General features: G+C 48.6%; 1 protein-coding gene across 2 annotated transcripts in view; it reads left to right on the top strand.

Moving 5' to 3' along the window:
* Positions 1 to 19,744, top strand: part of LOC138260890 (uncharacterized) — a 97,990-nt gene that overhangs the window by 61,513 nt on the left and 16,733 nt on the right. For both annotated transcript variants that reach the window (XM_069209363.1, XM_069209364.1), the window contains exons 3-9: positions 410 to 583; positions 1,061 to 1,218; positions 1,940 to 2,138; positions 2,876 to 2,975; positions 9,231 to 9,402; positions 15,124 to 15,393; positions 17,152 to 17,276. In XM_069209363.1, coding sequence (XP_069065464.1) covers positions 410 to 583; positions 1,061 to 1,218; positions 1,940 to 2,138; positions 2,876 to 2,975; positions 9,231 to 9,402; positions 15,124 to 15,393; positions 17,152 to 17,276 — 1,198 coding nt within the window. The remainder of the gene's footprint in view (positions 1 to 409; positions 584 to 1,060; positions 1,219 to 1,939; positions 2,139 to 2,875; positions 2,976 to 9,230; positions 9,403 to 15,123; positions 15,394 to 17,151; positions 17,277 to 19,744) is intronic.

Below are 19,744 nucleotides of genomic sequence, written 5' to 3'. Positions count from 1 at the left end.
TGTTGAACCACATTCTACTGACGTGCAACACATTCAGGTTTATTTTTATAAAGGTTGCCAAGAGTTGGCCCAGGTTCATGGTTTGAACATTGGACTAAATCCCATTCCATCCAAAAAGGGCTCATTTACCTCCAAAGCCTCCCCGGCATCCCATGAATATAATGTTAAAGATATTTATATATTTTTTAAATGTTCTTACTGAGGTATCCATATTTCTGCTGTTCATATGGAGCCCCATACCACAGCTCTTCCACTACTGAGCACTGTCAACAGCAGATGCTAATATTGTGGGGCAGGACCATGTGTGCCAGAGAAGCTTCCAGTGATGCAATAACTTGTCTTCCTTTCCAGTAAATGAACAAGACTGGTGTGATGGTTTCATCCTCTCCTCGCCCTGCTCTCCTCTTAGGTCTGGACGGGCCTTCCCCGCGTGCACGGAGAAGAGTTCGATCCGAGAGTGCACGCAGGGCATGGACGCGGTGGCTTTTGGTGCCTACACCGAGTTCTTCACCCATGCCCACAGCATCTGCTACTTCCTGCAGAACGAGGTCTGGCAGAAGCAGGCAGAGGACACCATCCTACGGTACGAAGGGGCACCGGCAGGGGGGGATCTAAGGTAGTTCTGAGATATCTGGGCTAGTGGAAGGGGTATTACGCCATCCTCGGCTACATACGCTGTCTACTACATTGCTGCGGTGAGGGGAGTATCTGGGTGTCTGCCACCATTGGGAGGGTAAGGTTTGCCCTAGGAATGTTGGACCGCTGTAAAATGAGCTCTGGCACCATTTTCAGGTGCGATGGAGTGGGTTCTTTATTTTGCTCAGAGAACCAGCGCTTGGTCTCAATGATCCCAGCATTTCCTCATCTAGAGGAAGAGGCAGTCTGAGGTTATGTCACCTCACTCCTCGGTATTGTGAGAAGTCTGTTTTTTTTTTATGGTCCTGTTGCACATGTCTTGATCTCTAACTTTGGGTTGTTTTTTAGAGTCTTTGTTTTTTTTTTTTTTTTTTTTTTTAAAGACTTCTTATTGCCATGAAGGTATGTCTGTTTCTCTTTGCAGACTGACAGTGAACTCAGACAGCGTAGCCAGGCAGCTGGAGGCCACCAACCACATGGCTGCTGAAATGATCCAGGCCCAGAATGCCACGCTACAGACCCAGGAGGAGATCCTGAGGAACGGTGATCTTCTGAAGAAGACCCTGCAGGACTCCACTCAAGGTAGGTCCATGGCCCTTGCAGGCCTCTGCCCTCGGTTGGTCACTGTATCCTGCAGTGCTCTGCCCCGGGTAGGACCTCAGACCCTGTTTGCTCTTTCAAGGGTAGGTCTTTCAACCCTGCAGGGCTCTGCCCTGGGTTGGTCACTGTACCCTGCAGGGCTCTGCCCTGGGCTGGTCACTGTACACTGTAGGCCTCTGCCCAGAGTAGGACTTCAGAGCCTGCAGGCTGTTTCAAGGGTAGGTCCTGGTACCCTGCAGGCCTCTGCCCAGTGTATGTCCTTCGACCCTGCAGGCCTCTGCCAAGTGTATGTCCTTGGACCCTGCAGGTTCTTCCAAGGGTAGGTCCTTGGACCCTGCAGGGCTCTGCCCTGGGTTGGTCACTGTACCCTGCAGTGCTCGGCCAAAGGTAGATCCCTGGCTCCTGTAGGCCTCTGCCCAGTGTAGGACCTCAGACCCTGCAGGCCCTTTCAAGGGTAGGTCCCTGGACCCTGTGGCACTCCTCCTAGAGTAGGTGCTCTGCTCACCTTACATCTTCAGAAATGAAAGCTCTTTTGTTGGCTGTGGGTACATACCACACACCACTAGCCCTGCCAGGGTGCCATCCTGCTACTCTGGCATGAAGTGGGCCTTCCAGGTGGACGTTGAAGCTCCAGAATAAGCAGAAGCAGGGGGTGGTATTGTGAAGGGACTAACCACTTCTCGTCGCTCTCCCACTGCTGCAGGTGTCAAGCAGGCCTTCGAGGACATGCAGCATTCCGCCAGTGAGCAGCGCCTCCTCTTTGCAGAGATCTTTAACCGGGTCACCTACCTGCACCAGTTCGTGGTGGGGGAGTCCAACACGCTCTACTCCTTCCTGTATAATCTTCTGGCCTGCACCGCTGTGTTCCTGGTAACATCAACACAGCGCACCGCAGGGGCCAGGTAGGAAACTAAGATTGGGGGGCTGGGGCAGTGCTTCCAAGCTCCTACTGACAATGCAATTTCTCCTTCTTATGCAACCTGGTGCCCTATAGTGCTGCGTTGAGCTGACCTGTCTAGACTAGCGCCTTGCAGAAGCTCCACAAACCAGGAGCAGGGTCGGACGGGGACAAAAATAGACGTGCCCCCCCCCCATTATGGTGTTGGTTAGCTAACCAAAGCAGCACACACATGTAAATCGTGCTAGTTTTGCAGTTGTAAGGGAGATCCCTCTGACAGATGATAGACCTGGTCAGAGGATGCCTCTGTGCACCTGTAATCTGACCATCAAAGACCAAGTAGTCCCGGCTGCTGAGGCCCTGCTTACCTTGAGTTCAGCTGGGAAGTGAGGGGTCTAGCAGGGTAAGGGACATGAGATGGCACAGGGGGACCCCTGTTTTAAGATTCTGTTGCACACTCAAGCTGCTAAATGAATAGCCTTAATGGCCAGACGTTGAAATGGAGCATCAGCCCGGCTTTCCTCGGTGTAGTCCATGTGAAATGAGTACCTTTGTGGCACAAAATACAGAAAAATTGAAAATGGTGTTCAAAATGAAGGCAAGCTTGCTGTCTATGGTGGACTCTTGGTGTTGGGTGGTGGTTTGGCGGGGGGGCTTTACTTCTTGTTGAGTAGTTGAAGTCCTCTCCAGGTTTACCCTATGAGCTGTTGGGGTTCACAAACCTGCTCTTTGCTCCCACAGGTTAATGCTGTTTGCTGTTGTTGCAATGAATGTCTACGCGGAGCGGCTGATCTGCTCGTCCATACTTGAGAGTGCTGAGGAGTCGGGCTATGAGCAGATGGTGAGTTCTCCACTTCCACAAGGCAGAGTTTTCTGAGAGGAAGAAAGGTTTGGAAGGCCAGCTCCACATCTGAGCAGCTCTGACCTGGGCTGCCTTTGAGTGTTAATGACTTGCTCCTCCTACAATACTTTGCTTTTTAGTTTCCTGTCTCACCCTCTCTTTTCTGGCTGGATAGGAGCAGCAACAGGTACATGGTCTGAACTTTGTGTCTCTCACAACAACACACAGAGCAGCTGGTCCTCAAACTCCAGGCTTACAATGAGGCAGCTCTCTGCAGGTCAGGTGCTCAAAATCTTTTTTGCTTTGCATCACAGCACGACTAATTTTTTCCTCAGTCATGGAGTAGATTGCAGACTCTTTCAAGGGAGAAAAAAGTTTCTGGTATCTGGTCCAGTTGTTTTCTGTGCTGGAGGATGAGCAGGTGAACTCTGACCTGGGTAATAAGGGCACCTTCTGTTCTTACTCAATGCCTATTGGGCATTTGTCACCTGGCCACTCAAACCCAAAGTTGTCCCCAACTCTTTGTATAGAACCAGTGACTAAAAAGTATATTTTCTGTAGTTGTTGAACATTTCAATGGCAATCTCCTACCAGGTGGTACACTGCACTCTGGTTTTCCTGGGGTGGCAGTCATCCCTTTAATATCCATTGTGGCAGGGGGCATGTCCAGATGGCCTCAGACCGCGCTGGCTGCTGCAGGGCCCTTGCTTCTTGGACAGAGCAAGATGCAGGGGTTGGCAGGCAGCCACGTCTTTTGTGAAGGCATCTTCCAGTGGCCTCAGCCTTTGGCCACAGTAGTTTGTCGAGGTGCCTCATCTTTAGGGCAAAAGGCTGACCAGATGCAAATAGTTTTATCCAGAGAAAGGGCACACAAAGAAACCTTCCTACCCCTTTGAAACATGTCTGAATCCACACTAGCACAGATGCCTTAAAATGGCATCCGCCAGGAGGAAACGGAAGTAGAGTCAAGCAGGGTACACACTGCGAATAAAAAGCATACTTCTCACTCCAGCTGCACCTATTAATTACCCCCACTACATCAGTGTCCGGACCACATCTCACAAACTACTTAATCGCAGGCAGTCAGACATGAGAGTAATCTGTGTTTGACTTTAAAGCAGAAAGCACAACTTCAACAGTGGCTGCACGAGCAGCGCTTACCATTCCCATCTGTAGGTCTGGTGCTCCTCTCTGGGTGGGGAAGGTGTCCCACAGTCTGAATGTATCACCTCCTGAAAACCTCAAGAGACTTGTGACACAAGGCCTCTGCACAGGAAAACATGCAACTAGAAGGATGAAAAGAGAAGGGTGGCACATGGGCACTGTGCCAGGGACTTTCCACCCACAGTCCGTGTCCACTCAGTTGGACATCCTTGGAGACTGTTACCTGGAATGTTAACTTTAGCGAAAGTCTATTTCACCATTCCCCGTGATGCTTTGGACTTCTCTTGATGCTGAAATTTAGGGCCTTAAAGAAATAACCAAAAGTGCCTCTGGTGCCCATCGCCTTTCATGGCGATCTAGGGCTTCTGGTCACTGATTCCTCAATGTGGTCCCCAAACCGATTGAGATGGGAACTCTTCAGTGTTCAGATTGCGGCATTTGGTGCTTCCTCAGTTCTCGCCAAGTCTGGCTCTCTTTGTAGGAGGAGAGAACTGATAAAAGCTAGTGGATGGTTTTGCTCTGCTACTGTGCCAGGATGACCCCAACACTTGTAAGGAGCATCTTCTTGTGTTAAAGTGCAGCCTGTAGTCAGTGACTTCAATCGGACCCTCCTTGAGCCTCTCAAAGGTGTCTTGATGTCCAGCTGTACAATTGGCAGGTTTGAGATGCTTCTTGGAAGTTAAGGCAGTCCAGAGGCGCAAATATGGTCCCCTAATTTTCATAAAAATCGAGAGTATTTGTGTGTCCTAGATATCATACACCCAAGCCTCGGGAACCTACTAGTCCAACACAGTTTGGATGTGGCTTCCAGAAGCTGAATCTTCCCCTCACCTCCCTAGTGCGCAATGTAGATTATCAAGCTTTGCCAAATCTGACACGTTTTTGCTTTGCTGTCTGTAGCCCAGTCTCGGGTCGTTCAAGTGTTTGTCCCAGCCAGCTCTGAATACCGTTATGTCTTTTAAGAAGCAATACCTGAATTTCTCCAAACTAGTGATAATGGCATTCAACACCCTTGGAAGATGGCAAGGGCATTCGTCATCCCAAGTGGCATGAACTGGTAAAATCTTACTGGGGTCTAAAATGCCAGTGTCGTCTTTGTGCCAAAGTTAAGCACAGTCTGCCAGTAGGAACTGGGCAGATCAGATTTTCAAAACATACAGCACCATCTTCTCCACAGTCTCACTGTGCTGTGGAGTTGGATTAACATTTGTGACCTCAATGAAGCTGTGGTGGAGAGGGTTGTATCTTAAATTGATCCAGCACAATTGGGGTTGCCTTGGACTCCATGACTTCTGAATACATATGAGGTCCAGTATGTTGGCAACCTGGCTAGATGCAAATCTGCACCTTATTCAAAGTCCTTTATGCCAGGATCTTCACAGGAAGACTGTCTCCAGTGTCTTGTTGTGCACACGTACTGGTATCAGACCTAGGCTATCCAGGAACAGGCCTGAGACTTGTCTCCGCACTGTCCTAGGTTACTCTTCTTGAACGGGGTCAAGATCAGTAATGGGATCTGATGCCTCCACTGAGCCTTTTCTTGCAGCAAAGCTTGAGGGGCTTAACACCCTTCGTCGCATTTTTCTCCAGCTACTAATATCATCCCACGCAGCAATCTGTTGATTCAGCCAGTTCACTCTATAAAGCCTTCTGTGATCAAGGCCATGGTGTCCAGAGCATACAAGTAGTTGGCCCCACTCGTCTGATGAAGTTCTGCTCCGCAGCTTTAGACCCAGCAGCCTTCATCTAGACCTTCATCTTCTTGGGAGTCCGGCAGAACAGCTCTCTGCTTTTATCAGAACTTTAGTAACTCTAAGCATGACTTTTTGCGTAGCACATCAGTTACTCCATCTTGTGCCCAATGCCATGCATGGAGCCCTGCATGCTGTGCATGGGGATCTTTGCTTTTCCTCTGTCACCTAAGTGAATGGGCCAAGGACCGGTTCTAGAAAGCGGCTAAAGCTCGCCTCCTTCTGTGGCATTTCGTGGTACGCAGTGTAGGTTGTTTGGGGGAGTGTGATGGGGTCAGACTTGCACACATCTGTCATCCTTGCCCCCAGGACCTCCATCTAGATCAGCACTTTGCAAAGAAGAGAAGACCGCTAGACCCTTGGCTGCCAAGGGAAGGGTCAGTGTTTCTTAGTGAAACAGATTCTGGATCTAACTGCCTGGACCATAAACACCATGCTATGCTTGTGCACAGGTGTTGAGGGAGGTCTAAGGGGCCAACAGCATGAACCTGGACTCTGTCAAAAGCTGCTCCTAGGGTTGGTAGTGGTACGAAAGGTGCCTTTGTGCCCTAGACTTACCACACATCTGATAAGTGGAGCAAGACCGCAGAAGAGTTCAATTTCAACGGCCACTCCAAGCGCCTCATGAGTCTCTTTAAACCCTTCCCATCCTCTAAGTGTCCTAATGGGAGTGCCTCATGGAGATCATGCACTAACACATTCTTGTGCACATGGGGGACTCCCAGATACTTCCTGCTTCCAAAGCCTCTGTCTTGGGGCTCAGTATGGAGCAGCCGATCTTCATAAGCAATTGGGCACCGCCTTGGGTTGTAACGCCCTGCCTTTGGTTCGAACAAGCTACCTTTTGTTTGGTCTGGTGGACCTCCACTGTTCCCGTAGCCAATCTCAAATGTCCCATCCCCTTTGGCCTTTTCCAGATTCTGAATGGCTGTTGACATTTTTCAATCTTGTGACCTGCTGCCGTGTATTCTTGTCACCACAGCTTTCACCACTTTGCCTGTTCTGTCCCCCCCCTGATTTTGCTACCTGCTCCTCAGCATGCGCTGCACGCTTCCTGGGGTCAGGTCTATTCGCAAGCGCCCTAGCATTACTCAAGGAGCAGCTTGAACAGCTCATGAGCCTTCCCATTCACCAACCTACATACTCTTGTGCCTCCCAGTGCAAAATAACCATTTTCTCTGCCGTCTCAATGCATTTGTAGTTCTTATCCAGGGTGCTTTAATCGCCAGATCATGGCGTCCTGCACGTATACGTTCTTCTTTAAGCTACAGTCACTCCATCCTTGAATTCATCCATAATAACTTGATTTCCTGCCCAGGGAGGTTCAGCATTGAAATCGTCGCTGTTTCATTTTTCACTTCAGTTTTGCTTTTCACAAGAGATTTCAAAGATATTCACTCACACAGTCTAGTCGGCCCCCAAGGTATAACTGGAATCTAAATCCTTTGGGTGCAATGAATGTGCAGTGTAGTCACAGATACAACTTTCTGTAAAGAAACCCTACTGTCTGTGTTTGATTTCCTCCATACAAGAGTGATACCGTGCTGATGAAACTGCTTCAGATACCAGCACTGGTGGAGAAAGGGGTTCAGCAGGGCTGCGATACCTGTAACGATGGGGAGCAGATGGTTCTGAATTCATTTCAGTATACTGACATGGTGTGAGACTTGTTTGTTTCCCCCCCCACATCTTAGTCTTGCAGTTAATCTATTTGTAAATCCCTCCCTGATCTGCAGAATGAACAGGGCACTTCTAGTCGGCATGGTAATAAGCAGGCCACTAGGGACGACCAGCCTTCTACTCATGATAAAGGCTCCCCAAGTGTGTGCGAAGATGTGCACACTCAGCAGCTCCTGTGGCTGTGCTACAGACCATGGTGATATTTTTCTTGGTTTGATGGTGCTTGCCTTCTGTCATCTTGGTAAATTACTGTTTGGTATAGTTAGGTATTTCAATGTTATTTTGAGGCCTAATACTAAGTACGAACTGCAGATTTCTCGCAAAGGAGAGAGTGAACCTCTCTACTTCTAGGACCCCTTCGCCCTAATGCCACGTGTGAAGGTCCCTCCATGTCCTCTGGGTACAAAGGTTTTTGTTGGTGGCCCTCAAAGCAAGCCTAACATCTCTACACATGCTGAAAGAGAACCCTCTCTGGGATTTTACATTTGAGGTTCTGTCAAGTTTGGTCAGTATGTACTACAGGCACAGTCAGTCCGGCCATACAGATGAACTCAGCCTTCGAGGAGAACTAGGATAAAGAGTCCATAGTGAACATATCCCAGCTGTCAGAATAAACTCTGACTGGTCTTCTGCCCACCAGTCTCTCTCCTCTGGATCCCCTAGCAGGTATTGTATTGTATTGTAGGTTATTTGTAAAGTGCAGTCCGGCCGTAGCATCGAAGTGCTGAAGACTAACGTAGCATCAGAAAGGAGTCCTAAAAAGAATGGAGAAAGAAAGGAGTAGCCAGTATATCAGAAAAGTAGAGGAATAGCACAAAGGGAAAAGGGGCCGCAAAGAAAGAAAGGTGCTTAGCCTAGTCTGAGAATAGCCAAGTTTTAAGCCGCTTCCGAAAGTAGAAGTATGTATCCTCCATCTTGATGGAAAGTGGAAGAGTTCCAGAGTCTTGCCGCTGTAACTGAGAAGACTTTATTATTCCCCCCCTCCTCCTCCCCATGTAGCTGTACGGCAACGGGGGATACATATAATTTCCAGTGCAGACTATCTGAGCTGACGTCCTGCTGGTACGGCCGTAAGGTCGAACTTAAATAATTACAGCCTTCCTGATAAAGCCTTATAAGTAAGGCAGAGTGCTTTGAGTGTAACCAATGCAACTGTCTTAAACTACTGCTGGCCGATGAAGAGCTCAGTAGGTCCAAAGCTAAGCGAGCCGTCGCATTCAGAATTTATTGTAATCGATTTAAGAGAGACCTTCTTGATGTTAAGCATCAGCGCATTACAATAGTCAAGTCTAGAAATCACTAATGCTAAGGTCACCCAAAGTTTAAGTTCTTTTCCACAGGAGGTGGTGGCTTGGCCATGAGGCAGCTGCATACTTGAAAATATCACTTTCACTGATGTCTGGAGAGCCAGGCCTACACCACTTAGTAACTGTGAAAGTTGAGATGTTCTTGACTGGTGCCTGGAAATATTTCAAAGCTGAAGGCTCGCCAGGGGAACAGTGTCGTCCCAGAAAGCGGCTGCCATTTGATAAGGAACATTTAAGGCACTTGTTCTAGCTGTACGTTTGGTTGACCCGGCGTCTACTCAATGTTGTAATCTCGCCACAGTATCCACTTACTAAGGCCTTTTCTTGACTCCTTTATCTTGCTTTTTTTTCAGGAAAAGATTGCGTTCTGGGTGGGAATAGCGCGGAAGACCTCAGCTGCGATTGGCTTCTCTATTCTGGGCTACTTTGCGGCCACCTACAGGGATGTGCACAGGCAGAACCTGCAGGTCCTGCAGTCCCTGCGCAGCACACAGGCGGAGCTGCAGCACATAGTGCAGGAAGCAGGTAAGGTGATGCGGGCTGGGGACAACCCTCCCTCTGTTTCATGTCAACAAATAAATTCTTGTTTACACTGTCACCCTTATGAATTCACCGAAGGACAGCTGAAATGTTCCCAAACCCTAATAAGCCAATTCCATGATCAACAGGTTCTGTTGCATTTGCACAGCCCAAGTAACACCTTGAAATAAAAGTACTTAAGTTACAATAACCTGTGGCTATTAAATGTGAGAGCTCTGCTTCAGACCTGGGATTCGGTGCACCCCTTTAGAGTTTTTACCTCGTAATACTCCTATATTTATTTAAGGTGTTTTATCTATCACTACTCTACCAGTTTGTCTGATACAGCACATGCATTTAACAAACACATTACCTAGCATATCCAGTTTAACAGATTTGATAAATAACTTGGGTAACAACCAACTATTTCTATTCGCATTTATAGAAACAGCCAATGTCCTTCACGCTCGGCAATCAGGCTTCCGCCCCAAGTACTCCGAGGAACCGTCCCTGTGGAGTCGCAGATACGCTAAATCTCCAGCTGGATGCGGGAAAGAACACTGTGCTGATTCTATTGGATCTGTCGGCAGCATTCAGTACCATCTCCCGTGATATCCTACTCCAGCGTGTCAGACTAGGGGATTGTTGGTCCGGCCTTTTCTGGTTAAAATCATTTCTCGCTGATTGTAGACAGTTGGTCAAGCTTGGCCCGTATTCTTCTTAAGAATCCACAATCCTCTCTGGCGTTCCGCAGGGTTCCTCACCGAGCCCAGTGTTATTCGACAGGTGTATGGCTCCTTTTAATTTCCTCAATAAAATCCTTCGGCATAGATACCATCTTGTATGCTGATGACACCCAGCTGATATCGCTGGACAAATCTTCACTGGGATCTGAGCTGAACTTGAAAAACTGCTGAACTGCTATCATCCAATGGATGCGTTTCAATCACCTGAACTGTAGCACTGATAAAACCGAGACTATGCCATTGAGTAACTTTGTGCCCTTTAATTGGTGGCCAGATGAAACAAACCACCTCCCCGGCCCCCCGCTACAGTGCAGGCTGTTAGAAACCTTGGTATAAAATTTGATGCCCTCCTGTCGTTTCATTGCTAGGCCCTGGCGGTGGTAGGGACTTGTTTTTAACCTAAAAAAAAAAAAAATAAATCCCTGAAGAAATCCTGTGATTTTCCCGCCTCTCACAGTTAGAAAACATTTAGCCTGTGCGCTCATCTGTAGGCTAGACTATTGTAATAGTCTGTATGCCGGCTCTTCTAAACAGTCTGTACAAAAAAACCTGCAAGTCGTCCAACACACAGCTGCTTCAGCAGTTCATAAACTACCTATTGGATCATTTGCTTCCTCAGCTTTAAAAGCTCTCCACTGGCTGCTGGTTCACAAGAGTTCTCTTTAAAATTCTCTTAATGACATTTGTCGCCTACAAAGCAACCGGACCTAAATTCCTTACAGCAAGTTTCATTCATTACACGACTAACCGAACACGGAGGTCCTCACAGGCCATTTAGTTCAAACCAGCATTATTCAGACTGAAAACAAGAGGGGGTAAATCCCTCAGCGTTGTAGGCACAAGGGCCTGGAACTTTTTGCCCAGTCATTTAAGGTTCATAGTCTCGGAAAAGCAGCTCAAGATGTGGATCTTTGGGATCCCAGATACTGTTATTCCCTCATTTTGTCAATATTCAGCTCCCTTTTTAATTCTCTCTCTCTTCAAGCGGACAATTCTGCATCCTCTGCCTGCATCCAGTGCCTTGATGCTCCCTTGGGAGTGACAGTTGCGCTCTACAAATGACAAACAGAAATAAACTAATCACTCTGAAACAGCTGCTAAACTATGATAAACTGGGCCTCAATTCTACTGGCGGCAGCAGCTTGGAATTAGCTTTAGGATTTGGGAGCCCTTCAAACACAACTACTGTTCATAGTAACAAGTCTCCCTATAAGGTCCAGTGTGGATGTGGACCTGCAATACACTTAGAACAGTGGTTGGCACGTGGATCGGCTAATGGGAACACCGGTATTAAAATACTGTATCACGCGCTCAGTTTAAACTGAAACAGAATGTTAGAAATGAGGTTTCTGGTTGGTCAGGGTACGCACCTAAGCCAGGCAGAGCCCGGCACTCTAGTCAGGGCGAGTAAGTTACACACCAAAGATAACCTGCGCTCACCCCCGTAGCTTTGCATGGAGCAGTCCAGCTTAATCCCAGGGGTCATGTGTAAAGTGTTTGTGCAACACATTTGCACCAGTGGCTAGGTATCTTGGCTGGGCAAGATAATGAGTACTAACTCAGGATTTGCATAGTGCGCACTGTACTTACAAATATTGTCCTTTTGGTTTGTTATACACAGTACACTATGTTTGTATATAATCCTGTATGGAGTCTCTTGTGGTGTATTTATTGTGTCACTGGTGCGAGTGTGTTGTGCAAATGCTTTACACTCACCACCTCTGGGGATCAGCCTGACTGCATCAAGCTGCCGATGGTAGGCACAGGTTAGCTTTGGTGTGTAACTTACTCCCCCTGAACAACAAGGACTACAAAATTAACACTTTTTTTTTTTTTTTTTTTTTGAATTAGGGAAAAGTTAGTGAGATTGATGAAAGAAGGTTGAATGGAACCATAAGTGATTTTTCAGTGCTTGTTTGCATTCAGTGAAGGAGAGTACCGTAGGGGTGGGTGCTCCAGGGCTCTGGTCTTTGCAAGTTGAAAGATGTGTATTGTAGTAGGCACAGGGGGCGGGTGAGGACGACCACCTGGTGACTGGCTGAGTGTGCATTGCAGCCAGGGCAAATATCAAGCAGCCATGCCATGGCGGGCCTTGAACCCAGGAGAGAAGTTTGTACTAACCTCTGTTTGATGGAGAGCCATCCTGATTTGCATCTGTCGGGTGAATAACGAACAAGCTACTTAGCTTTGACAACACTTTCTCATGGATACCTTAGCTAACCACAGATTCCAGACCTTTTGACTTGACCTGGCAGCAGACTGGATCAGGAAAGGATTTTTTTCCTTGACTTGTTCCCATGTGCTGCTAGGTGGTACCAGCATGCTGTGTGGCATCCTTGTCCCACTTCGAGAAGTGATGGCATTGAGCCGTATATAGGTGCACAATCTAGCTTGGAAAAGCAATGCCTAGAAGGTCACTCCACAGAGCTGGGAAGAGGGTCCATCTGTGAAGAATCTGCGTTTAGAGTATTCACCAGAAAGTGTTACCGACGGTAAATAACTTGTTCTTCTGATGTGTACTTTGACTGCAGATTCCTCGCCTTCTGAGTAGATGCCAGAGCAGAACCGCTCAAAAGGTGGAGGGTCTGAGGACTACTCCACAAAGTTGGTCATCCGCTGTGTGCTCCGCCTGATCAGTGTAAACGGTAAGAGCTCTCTAGGGGTCCGACTGGTGCAGCTCCTCCTCCTTAGAGAAATGCGGCAGAGAGAAGAAAGTAAGAGCATAATGGTACGCTCCACATGGAGAGGCTTCACCATTGTTGGCAAAAAGATGGCTGAAGCACCAGCCTATCTAGAAAGGAGGTATTTGGTGGTTGCACCGACAATGTCTGCAGTTCACTGTCCTAACGTGCGGAAGTAACTGCAGTGAGGAAGACAATTGAGTCAGTCACCTCAAAGCGCAGCTGTACACAGACTGGAAAGCAGCGCCCATCAGGAAGGTAAGCACCAAACTGAGGCCAGATATCAACGGCTGCAGGCGAAAACCTATATACAAGTTCTTCCAAAAAGACGCATCACAACTAGTGACTTATTTAAATGGCAGACCTGTCAAATGTACAAAGGCCAAGAGGGTGACCATGTCAAGACTTTGCCATGCCAGAGACTGGACAGAGAATAAAATCAGAAAGTTTAGCCTGCAGTGGATCAACAGGACACCCTCGCATCAGATCAGAAACTTTGCCTAACGTACAGAATAGATCTACTCCGTGGACTGATGTTGAGCAGCCACAATAACATCTACCAATTTCCTGTGCGGGTGATAACCATTCAGCTGGTTCCACTCCAGCTCCTTACATGGAGGTTTAGGTGTAGAACCCTGCCCTGCTGTTGAGAGCAGGTTCTCCTGAAGAGGTGGACTGAGTGTGAGAGAAGTGCTCAGTCGCGGGAGGTACCGTCCTCTTACCAAACCTCCCAAGCTCAGTCTGTGGCTATCAAAGTCCACCAACTCTAGACATTCCTGACCTTGTTAAACTGGGAAGCAGAGGCAGGATGATTAAAGGAGACCGGAGACCTGTGGCAGGAGAAACAAATCTTTCAGGGGGTCCAGAGGAGGAAACTGCTGCAAAACCCTTGACGATGAATGTTCTTCGAGGTGGCGAAAAGGTCTCCCCGAAGTACGACCCACTGGGCCAATTTGCCTTGAGCCCCTTCTGGATGCAGATGCCACTTCTGGTCCACAACGTGAGCTTCTCTGCCCTGGCAATCGTGGACCCCGAGAGGCTGACAGTGGCAATGGCCGGGCAGCCTCACACACTCAGTGCCTCTTGGCACAGCAGACATGACCCCACACTTCCTGCTTCTTCTCACAGCATGTGGCGGTTGTGTTGTATGTCTGGTTTTCCACAGGGCTGCCCTCAATGGAGGCAGACAGGGCTTCAGGGAAAGTTGGTTGGCATACAGCTCCAGATAAGTGATGTGGTGTCTCTGCTCTCTCCACCGGCCTCTGCTCCCTCCACCGGCCTCTGCTCCCTCCACCGGCCTCTGCTCCCTCCACCGGTCTCTGCTCCCTCCACCGGTCTCTGCTCCCTCCACCGGTCTCTGCTCTCTCCTCTTATCCAGGTAGCTGCTATTGGTCCTGAGCAACCCCTTCTGACCCACAAATGAAGTCCAAGAAAAAGCCCTATGTGTTTAGTCCATGGAAGGTGGAGGTTCCACTGCAGAGCCTCCATGTGCCGACGGACATGAGGCACCAGAAGCATACACAAGACCAGGAGACCAGCATTTTGGTGTGGCATGGTCTGAAGCCTGTATACTTTGGACGAGACATACCTAGAGCACTGTTGCTGAAAAAATTGTCTTGGAACTTGGTGGAAAAAGAAACCGATTTTGGAATTGGAGCTCCAAATCCCTGTTGAAGGGTGAAGAGAAACAGAACTAACCTCCGTGTGCAGGGGCGGTGCTTGTACCTTGCCCCACGCTGGCTCTTCCACAAGGGGCCACCATGAGGTCTGACCGTCCCTACTGGCAGGTGAAAGCAATTGTTGGGAACAGGATTTTGGACTCCGCAGTATCCATCAGAAGGGCAGGTTGCACAGAAAGCAGATTGAGTGGAACATATTAGTAGACAGTGTGTGTCTTGGCTGTGAAGAATGGGAAGTGTGGATGGATTGAAGTACACGCTGGAGTTCTAGATGTATCTTGAGTGGGACAGTGATTTTTAAATTTTCTGCTTTGTGAACCTACTCAAGAAGTCACTCGCGTCTATGGTTACATGCCGCAGACACAGGAATTGACTGGCCTTTCTTCAGAGGTGAGACCCTCATGCAGCCGGTGGCACCAACAAGACTGTTTGTTTCAATGCCCCCAACTAAACTTTCCTTGGTCCAGTGACTGTTACTCAAAGTAAGGATTGTTCCCGGGGGTAGCTTTGCACATGGAGGGCCACCATACACTCAGGCATGTAGGAGAGCAGGCAACAGTCCTCTGGTATCCCTAGCATTTATGGATTAAGTTATGTTTTGTGCTTTAACTTTCCACACAGAGAGGCTTCTGGGTAAACGCAAGTCGCCCCGCCGGTGCTCTTATCTCTCCAAGTTCAATGAGACGTTTGTGGATTCTGGCATGCTGGATCCTTCTGCGGCTGATCTAGGCGATGGCGCTGCTCAAGAGCCGGTCCTTCCACCCTCCCAGGCTGAGCTTCTCCACCTGACCTTCGGCCCAAGCGAAGAGCCTCTCCCTGCCTCGCAGTCATTGGTCCAGCGGCAGGTCCTGCTTCACCTCGTGGCACTGCCAGAGATTAAGCTGCAGACACGTGAGTGCCCTCATGGTAGAGGTGATGGCTGGTACAGTGCAATATCCTTCTCTCTCTTTTCTCTCTCTTCTCTCTCTTTTCTCTCCTCATGCAAAGGCTATCATTTTCTGTGGTTGATAATTCGCTTTCCGGTGACGCCCATACAAATCGGGTTACACTGAAGTTTTTTTTAAAGGGATTTCTGTTATGAACTGGATGTTCAAGCACTGATTAGGTGTCAAAGGTGCAAAGCAGAGATGCAGATCTTGCAGTTGGTGCCCATTCACCTGGGGTGGTTGTAGGGTGCTCAAGTCCAGAGTTGGTTAACTTGTGAAGATAGCCTTATGAAGCCTGGCAGGCCAATGCTACTGGGTGCAAAATAACTCTTTTATTGATATTTTATTGTTTTATATAGCGCACAAGTGCCCTAGCGCTTCTTGGCACTGATATCTGCTAGAGTCGCACTGAGACACATGAGCATATCAAAGAGTAGGAAAATAGCCAAGTTTTGAGGTGTTTCCTAACCCTCTCCCCACCCCCTTCCATTTAATTCTCTGGATTTGATGCACATTGACTGTTCTGGAGGTAGCAGAGAGCAAAGTTCTCTGGGACTATACCAGGAGAATTTCCTGCTTAGGTAATCCAGACCTCTACCGTGCAGTGCTCTCCGCCAAGCAGAGTGCGTAAAAGCATTTCTGTTCTTAACTGGGAGTCAGTGGAGCTCCACTAATACCCCTGACACTTACCTGAATTTGGGAACTTTCCTAAGGAGTCGAGCCACCGCATCCTGCAGCGTCTGAAGTTTCTTTAGTGCTTGTTGACGAATACCTGTGTTTAAAGCATTACAGTAATCCAGCCTGGACGGAACCAGCGCTGTGACTACTGATTGCTGGAGATCATATGGTGTAAAGGGGAGGACTTTTATTAAGATGCGCATCAAAGAAGCAGAATGAAGTGAGTTTGTTAATCTGGGCATTAAAAGAGAATCAGAGGTCAAAGATGATCACCCTCAGATTCCTAACTGAAGATACTGGATTGGTGTGGAGTTACGGGGGAGAATACCCAGAGATCGAGGCCACCAAGATTGATCCCAAAAGGTAGTGTCCTTGCCGAAGAGAAGAACCTCTGTTCTCTCAGGGCTCAGCTTGAGGCTGGTGTATTTCACCCACTCAGCTCCTGCTTGACGACTACCACTCTAGCGCCTGCCAGAATGAGATCATCACATCCCCTGCCCTGATGGAGACTCTCTAATCCTTCTCAAACAGGACCAAGTAAGGAGTACCACGCCAGGCGTAGGAAGGGTACAAACACTACTACAGTTTGTAAACTCAACCCATTCCTTGGTTGTTACTGAAATGGTGCACAGCCGATGGGTACCTACACCAAGGCACAAGTGGAACCATTTTTCAGGGGTAGGCTGTTGCTGATCATGCAAAATTCTAAACCAGTGGTTCCCAACCTGTGGTCTGGGGGTCTGCGACTGCTTAGAAAATTAAATAATAATATCCGATTAGCTCCCCCAGCATTCAGTAATGACAGGGTGGGGTGGGTCCCCAGATTCCAATAATGATTCAGTAGCGGTCCCTGCGTTCCAGTAATGGTAAAGTGGGGGTCCACAGATGTCAAAAGGTCGGAAACCACTGCTCTAAACCATACACTGGACATACAGTCAGCCCTCTGTTTATTCCAATACCTTTTGTGGAGTGAAATGTTTTGTAGGGAGGTTTTGATTCCCTCCTTTCATCTCTCGAGTGAACAAACATGCTTTTGCTTCCTCAGCGGATCGTCGCCTCACCAGCACCCCTCGGAAGAGGGCGGTCTCCCCGTCACGTAAGGCCAGCCGGAGGAGTAGTGCGCAGCGAGCGGAACCAGCGGTGTACAACATCCCCGTGTCCGAGGAAACCGTAAGTCTGCATGATGCTGGTATCTGGCTCGTACCACGGGGCTCTGGCAAGAAGGATGTCTGCCATTTTACCCACTAAGTACAGTTACTAGCCTTTGGTAATGATCTCTCTAGTGCCTACTGTCTACCTGCAGATTCCTCACCTTTTGACTGTCCGCAGGCACCAGACTGGTTCTGGAAACTTTGCAAGACCTCTTCTGCACTCTTCGGTGGCACTGGCTTCATCTCTGCACCAGATGCAGTGAAGGTGTGATGCCACTGGAGCCATACAGGGCCACACCAGCCCTATGACATCAGTTCTTCAGCCCTGTATCCCAAGCAGCACGTGCTGCCCTGACACAGGTGCCAAACTAGTGCAGGTGAAGGAGCCACAGGCACGACGCTGGCATCGGTGGTGTGCCTTGAGGGCGGACTGTGGGGTTGAATGGTGCTGAGGGTGCACCTGCTAGTGGTCGGATTGCTAACGCAGGAACTCTGTCAATAGGGGATGGGGGGAGGGGGGAGCGGCGCCTGTGTTCCTGATACATCTGCATCCTGGCCTGCGAGGATGGAGATGGAAGGTCTGGGTAAACCAGAACAGGATCTGGAGCCGGGACCAGGAGTGCAGCTGGCCCGGTGCCTGTAGAGGAACGGGTGGAGGGTATGCAAGGGATCCGGGCCGGGCCCCGGAGCAGGTGGCAGAAGAGACGGTGGTACTACCAGGGGAGGATCCCTGGTGCAGCAATGCCCACTAGCTCCACCTCCGAAGAAGAGTCCATTGGAGGTGGAGAACAGTGATGTGACTGAGGGGATGTCCCTTCTCTGCTTTGTGTGCTCCCCCCGCCTCTTTCAATGGCTTGGAGGATGGCAAAGAGTGGGACTTCAAGCATTAGCTCGCCTGCCACTGGCGCTGGGGCCGACACTCGTCATGCCTGCCATACAGAGTTTGCCCCACTTGTTGATAGCTTTGGTAATGATGGGTCCTTACTTCTCCCTTGACTTGGAGTCCTGCTTCAGCCCCAGGCACCACAGGCCGACCAGCGAGGGACGAGGTTGGGGAGGGACATCTGCCCACGTCAATAGCAGCAAGGCTTAAACCCTGATTTCTGTGTGGGAGGCCAGGTGGGCAGGGATTTCTCAAAAGTACTCAACATTTGTTGTAGAGTTTTGACTTGGAAAGACATTTAAAAACAAAATCCCATACACCATCTCTAGATCTGCAGTGAAGGGCATGGAACTGGCATCAGGGTGGCACTATGAGGCTCCAGTGACGTCACACCAGCACCATCTACCAGCATGGAGAGCTAGTGCCAAGTTTCTAGGTCACTCCGGTGTCTGGGAAATTTTCGAAAGCTACAGGTAGAAAGTTAGAAGCATCCATAAAAAAAGGGGCACTTCTTTTTTGTAACTCGGGAGTTGGGGGTTACAGCATAAGATCTCTGAACTTCACAAACCTAGATCCTAGAATTGTACTCCCGGTTTGTTTTTAACCTCATATATCCTTAGTTGTACTTAAAGGAAGTATTGGATCCTTCTTTCTTTATATTCAGCATTTGTTCTTTTTTTTATTTTTTTTTATCCCCCCTTGTCAGTCGGCTTTGTCCTCCAGTCTCTGGTTTTGTCACTAAATTACCAAACTTGTTGAAATGCTCTTGGTTTGGGCACAACTTTGTCCTTGTGTCCTCCTCCAGTGCGGAGATCCTAGTCCACCAGACTCCATTTCCTTGGTCCTGCCTCATCCTGTGTCCAAGTATCTGCTCCTCTTTTCCTGCCCTTCGGTGGCCGTCTCACCTACTGGGTGGACTGACTCTCTACCTTCATTCACTTAACAGTGATCCTCCCCCAAGTCGGATAATGTCCTCCTCGGGTTCCTCTCCTTCCCTGGTTTTGAAAGGGTTTGCAGATAATATTTTCCGTCTTCATCTATGGTGCATTGAGGAGGTGCTGTGGCCTGCTGCTTTAAATCCAGCATGCCCGTTCGAAGTGCCAGCATCCTGGATCCGTGGGGGACGTTCCGTACAACCACTCACTACTTACAGAAGTTCCATTTGAATCCACTGTATCTAAACTTACCTTACTTTAAAATGCTGAAAATCTGGCATATATTGGACCTGTCAACTTTAGAAGTTGTTCTGGTGGATGGAAGCACCTAAGCATTTGCATTTTCTCTTGCTTTACTCACAAATCTCACTATCTTCACTGCAACAGTATTTTGGCTGGATTAATACCTGTCAATGTTCAGATTTTGCTGTCCTCAGGCATATCTTGTAAATTGGAGGCCTCTTCTTTGGAGAAGCAATGGTACCACAGCTCCTAGTTGAAATGGTTTTTGGCCCCTTGTATTCCTGCAATGCATCTTCTAGGGAGGCTTCTGCGGTGACTCAGCGCACTTCTTTTATCCATACCTGTAAATACTCAGTAATATCTGCAGAGTTTACAGCATATTTTCTTATTTCACAAGAGCCCCTTCTAAAACAGACCTTGGTACTG

This window comes from Pleurodeles waltl, chromosome 10, assembly GCF_031143425.1.
Source record: "Pleurodeles waltl isolate 20211129_DDA chromosome 10, aPleWal1.hap1.20221129, whole genome shotgun sequence".
In the NCBI taxonomy this organism is placed as follows: domain Eukaryota; kingdom Metazoa; phylum Chordata; class Amphibia; order Caudata; family Salamandridae; genus Pleurodeles; species Pleurodeles waltl.
This window is presented reverse-complemented; position numbering and strand designations above follow the sequence as displayed.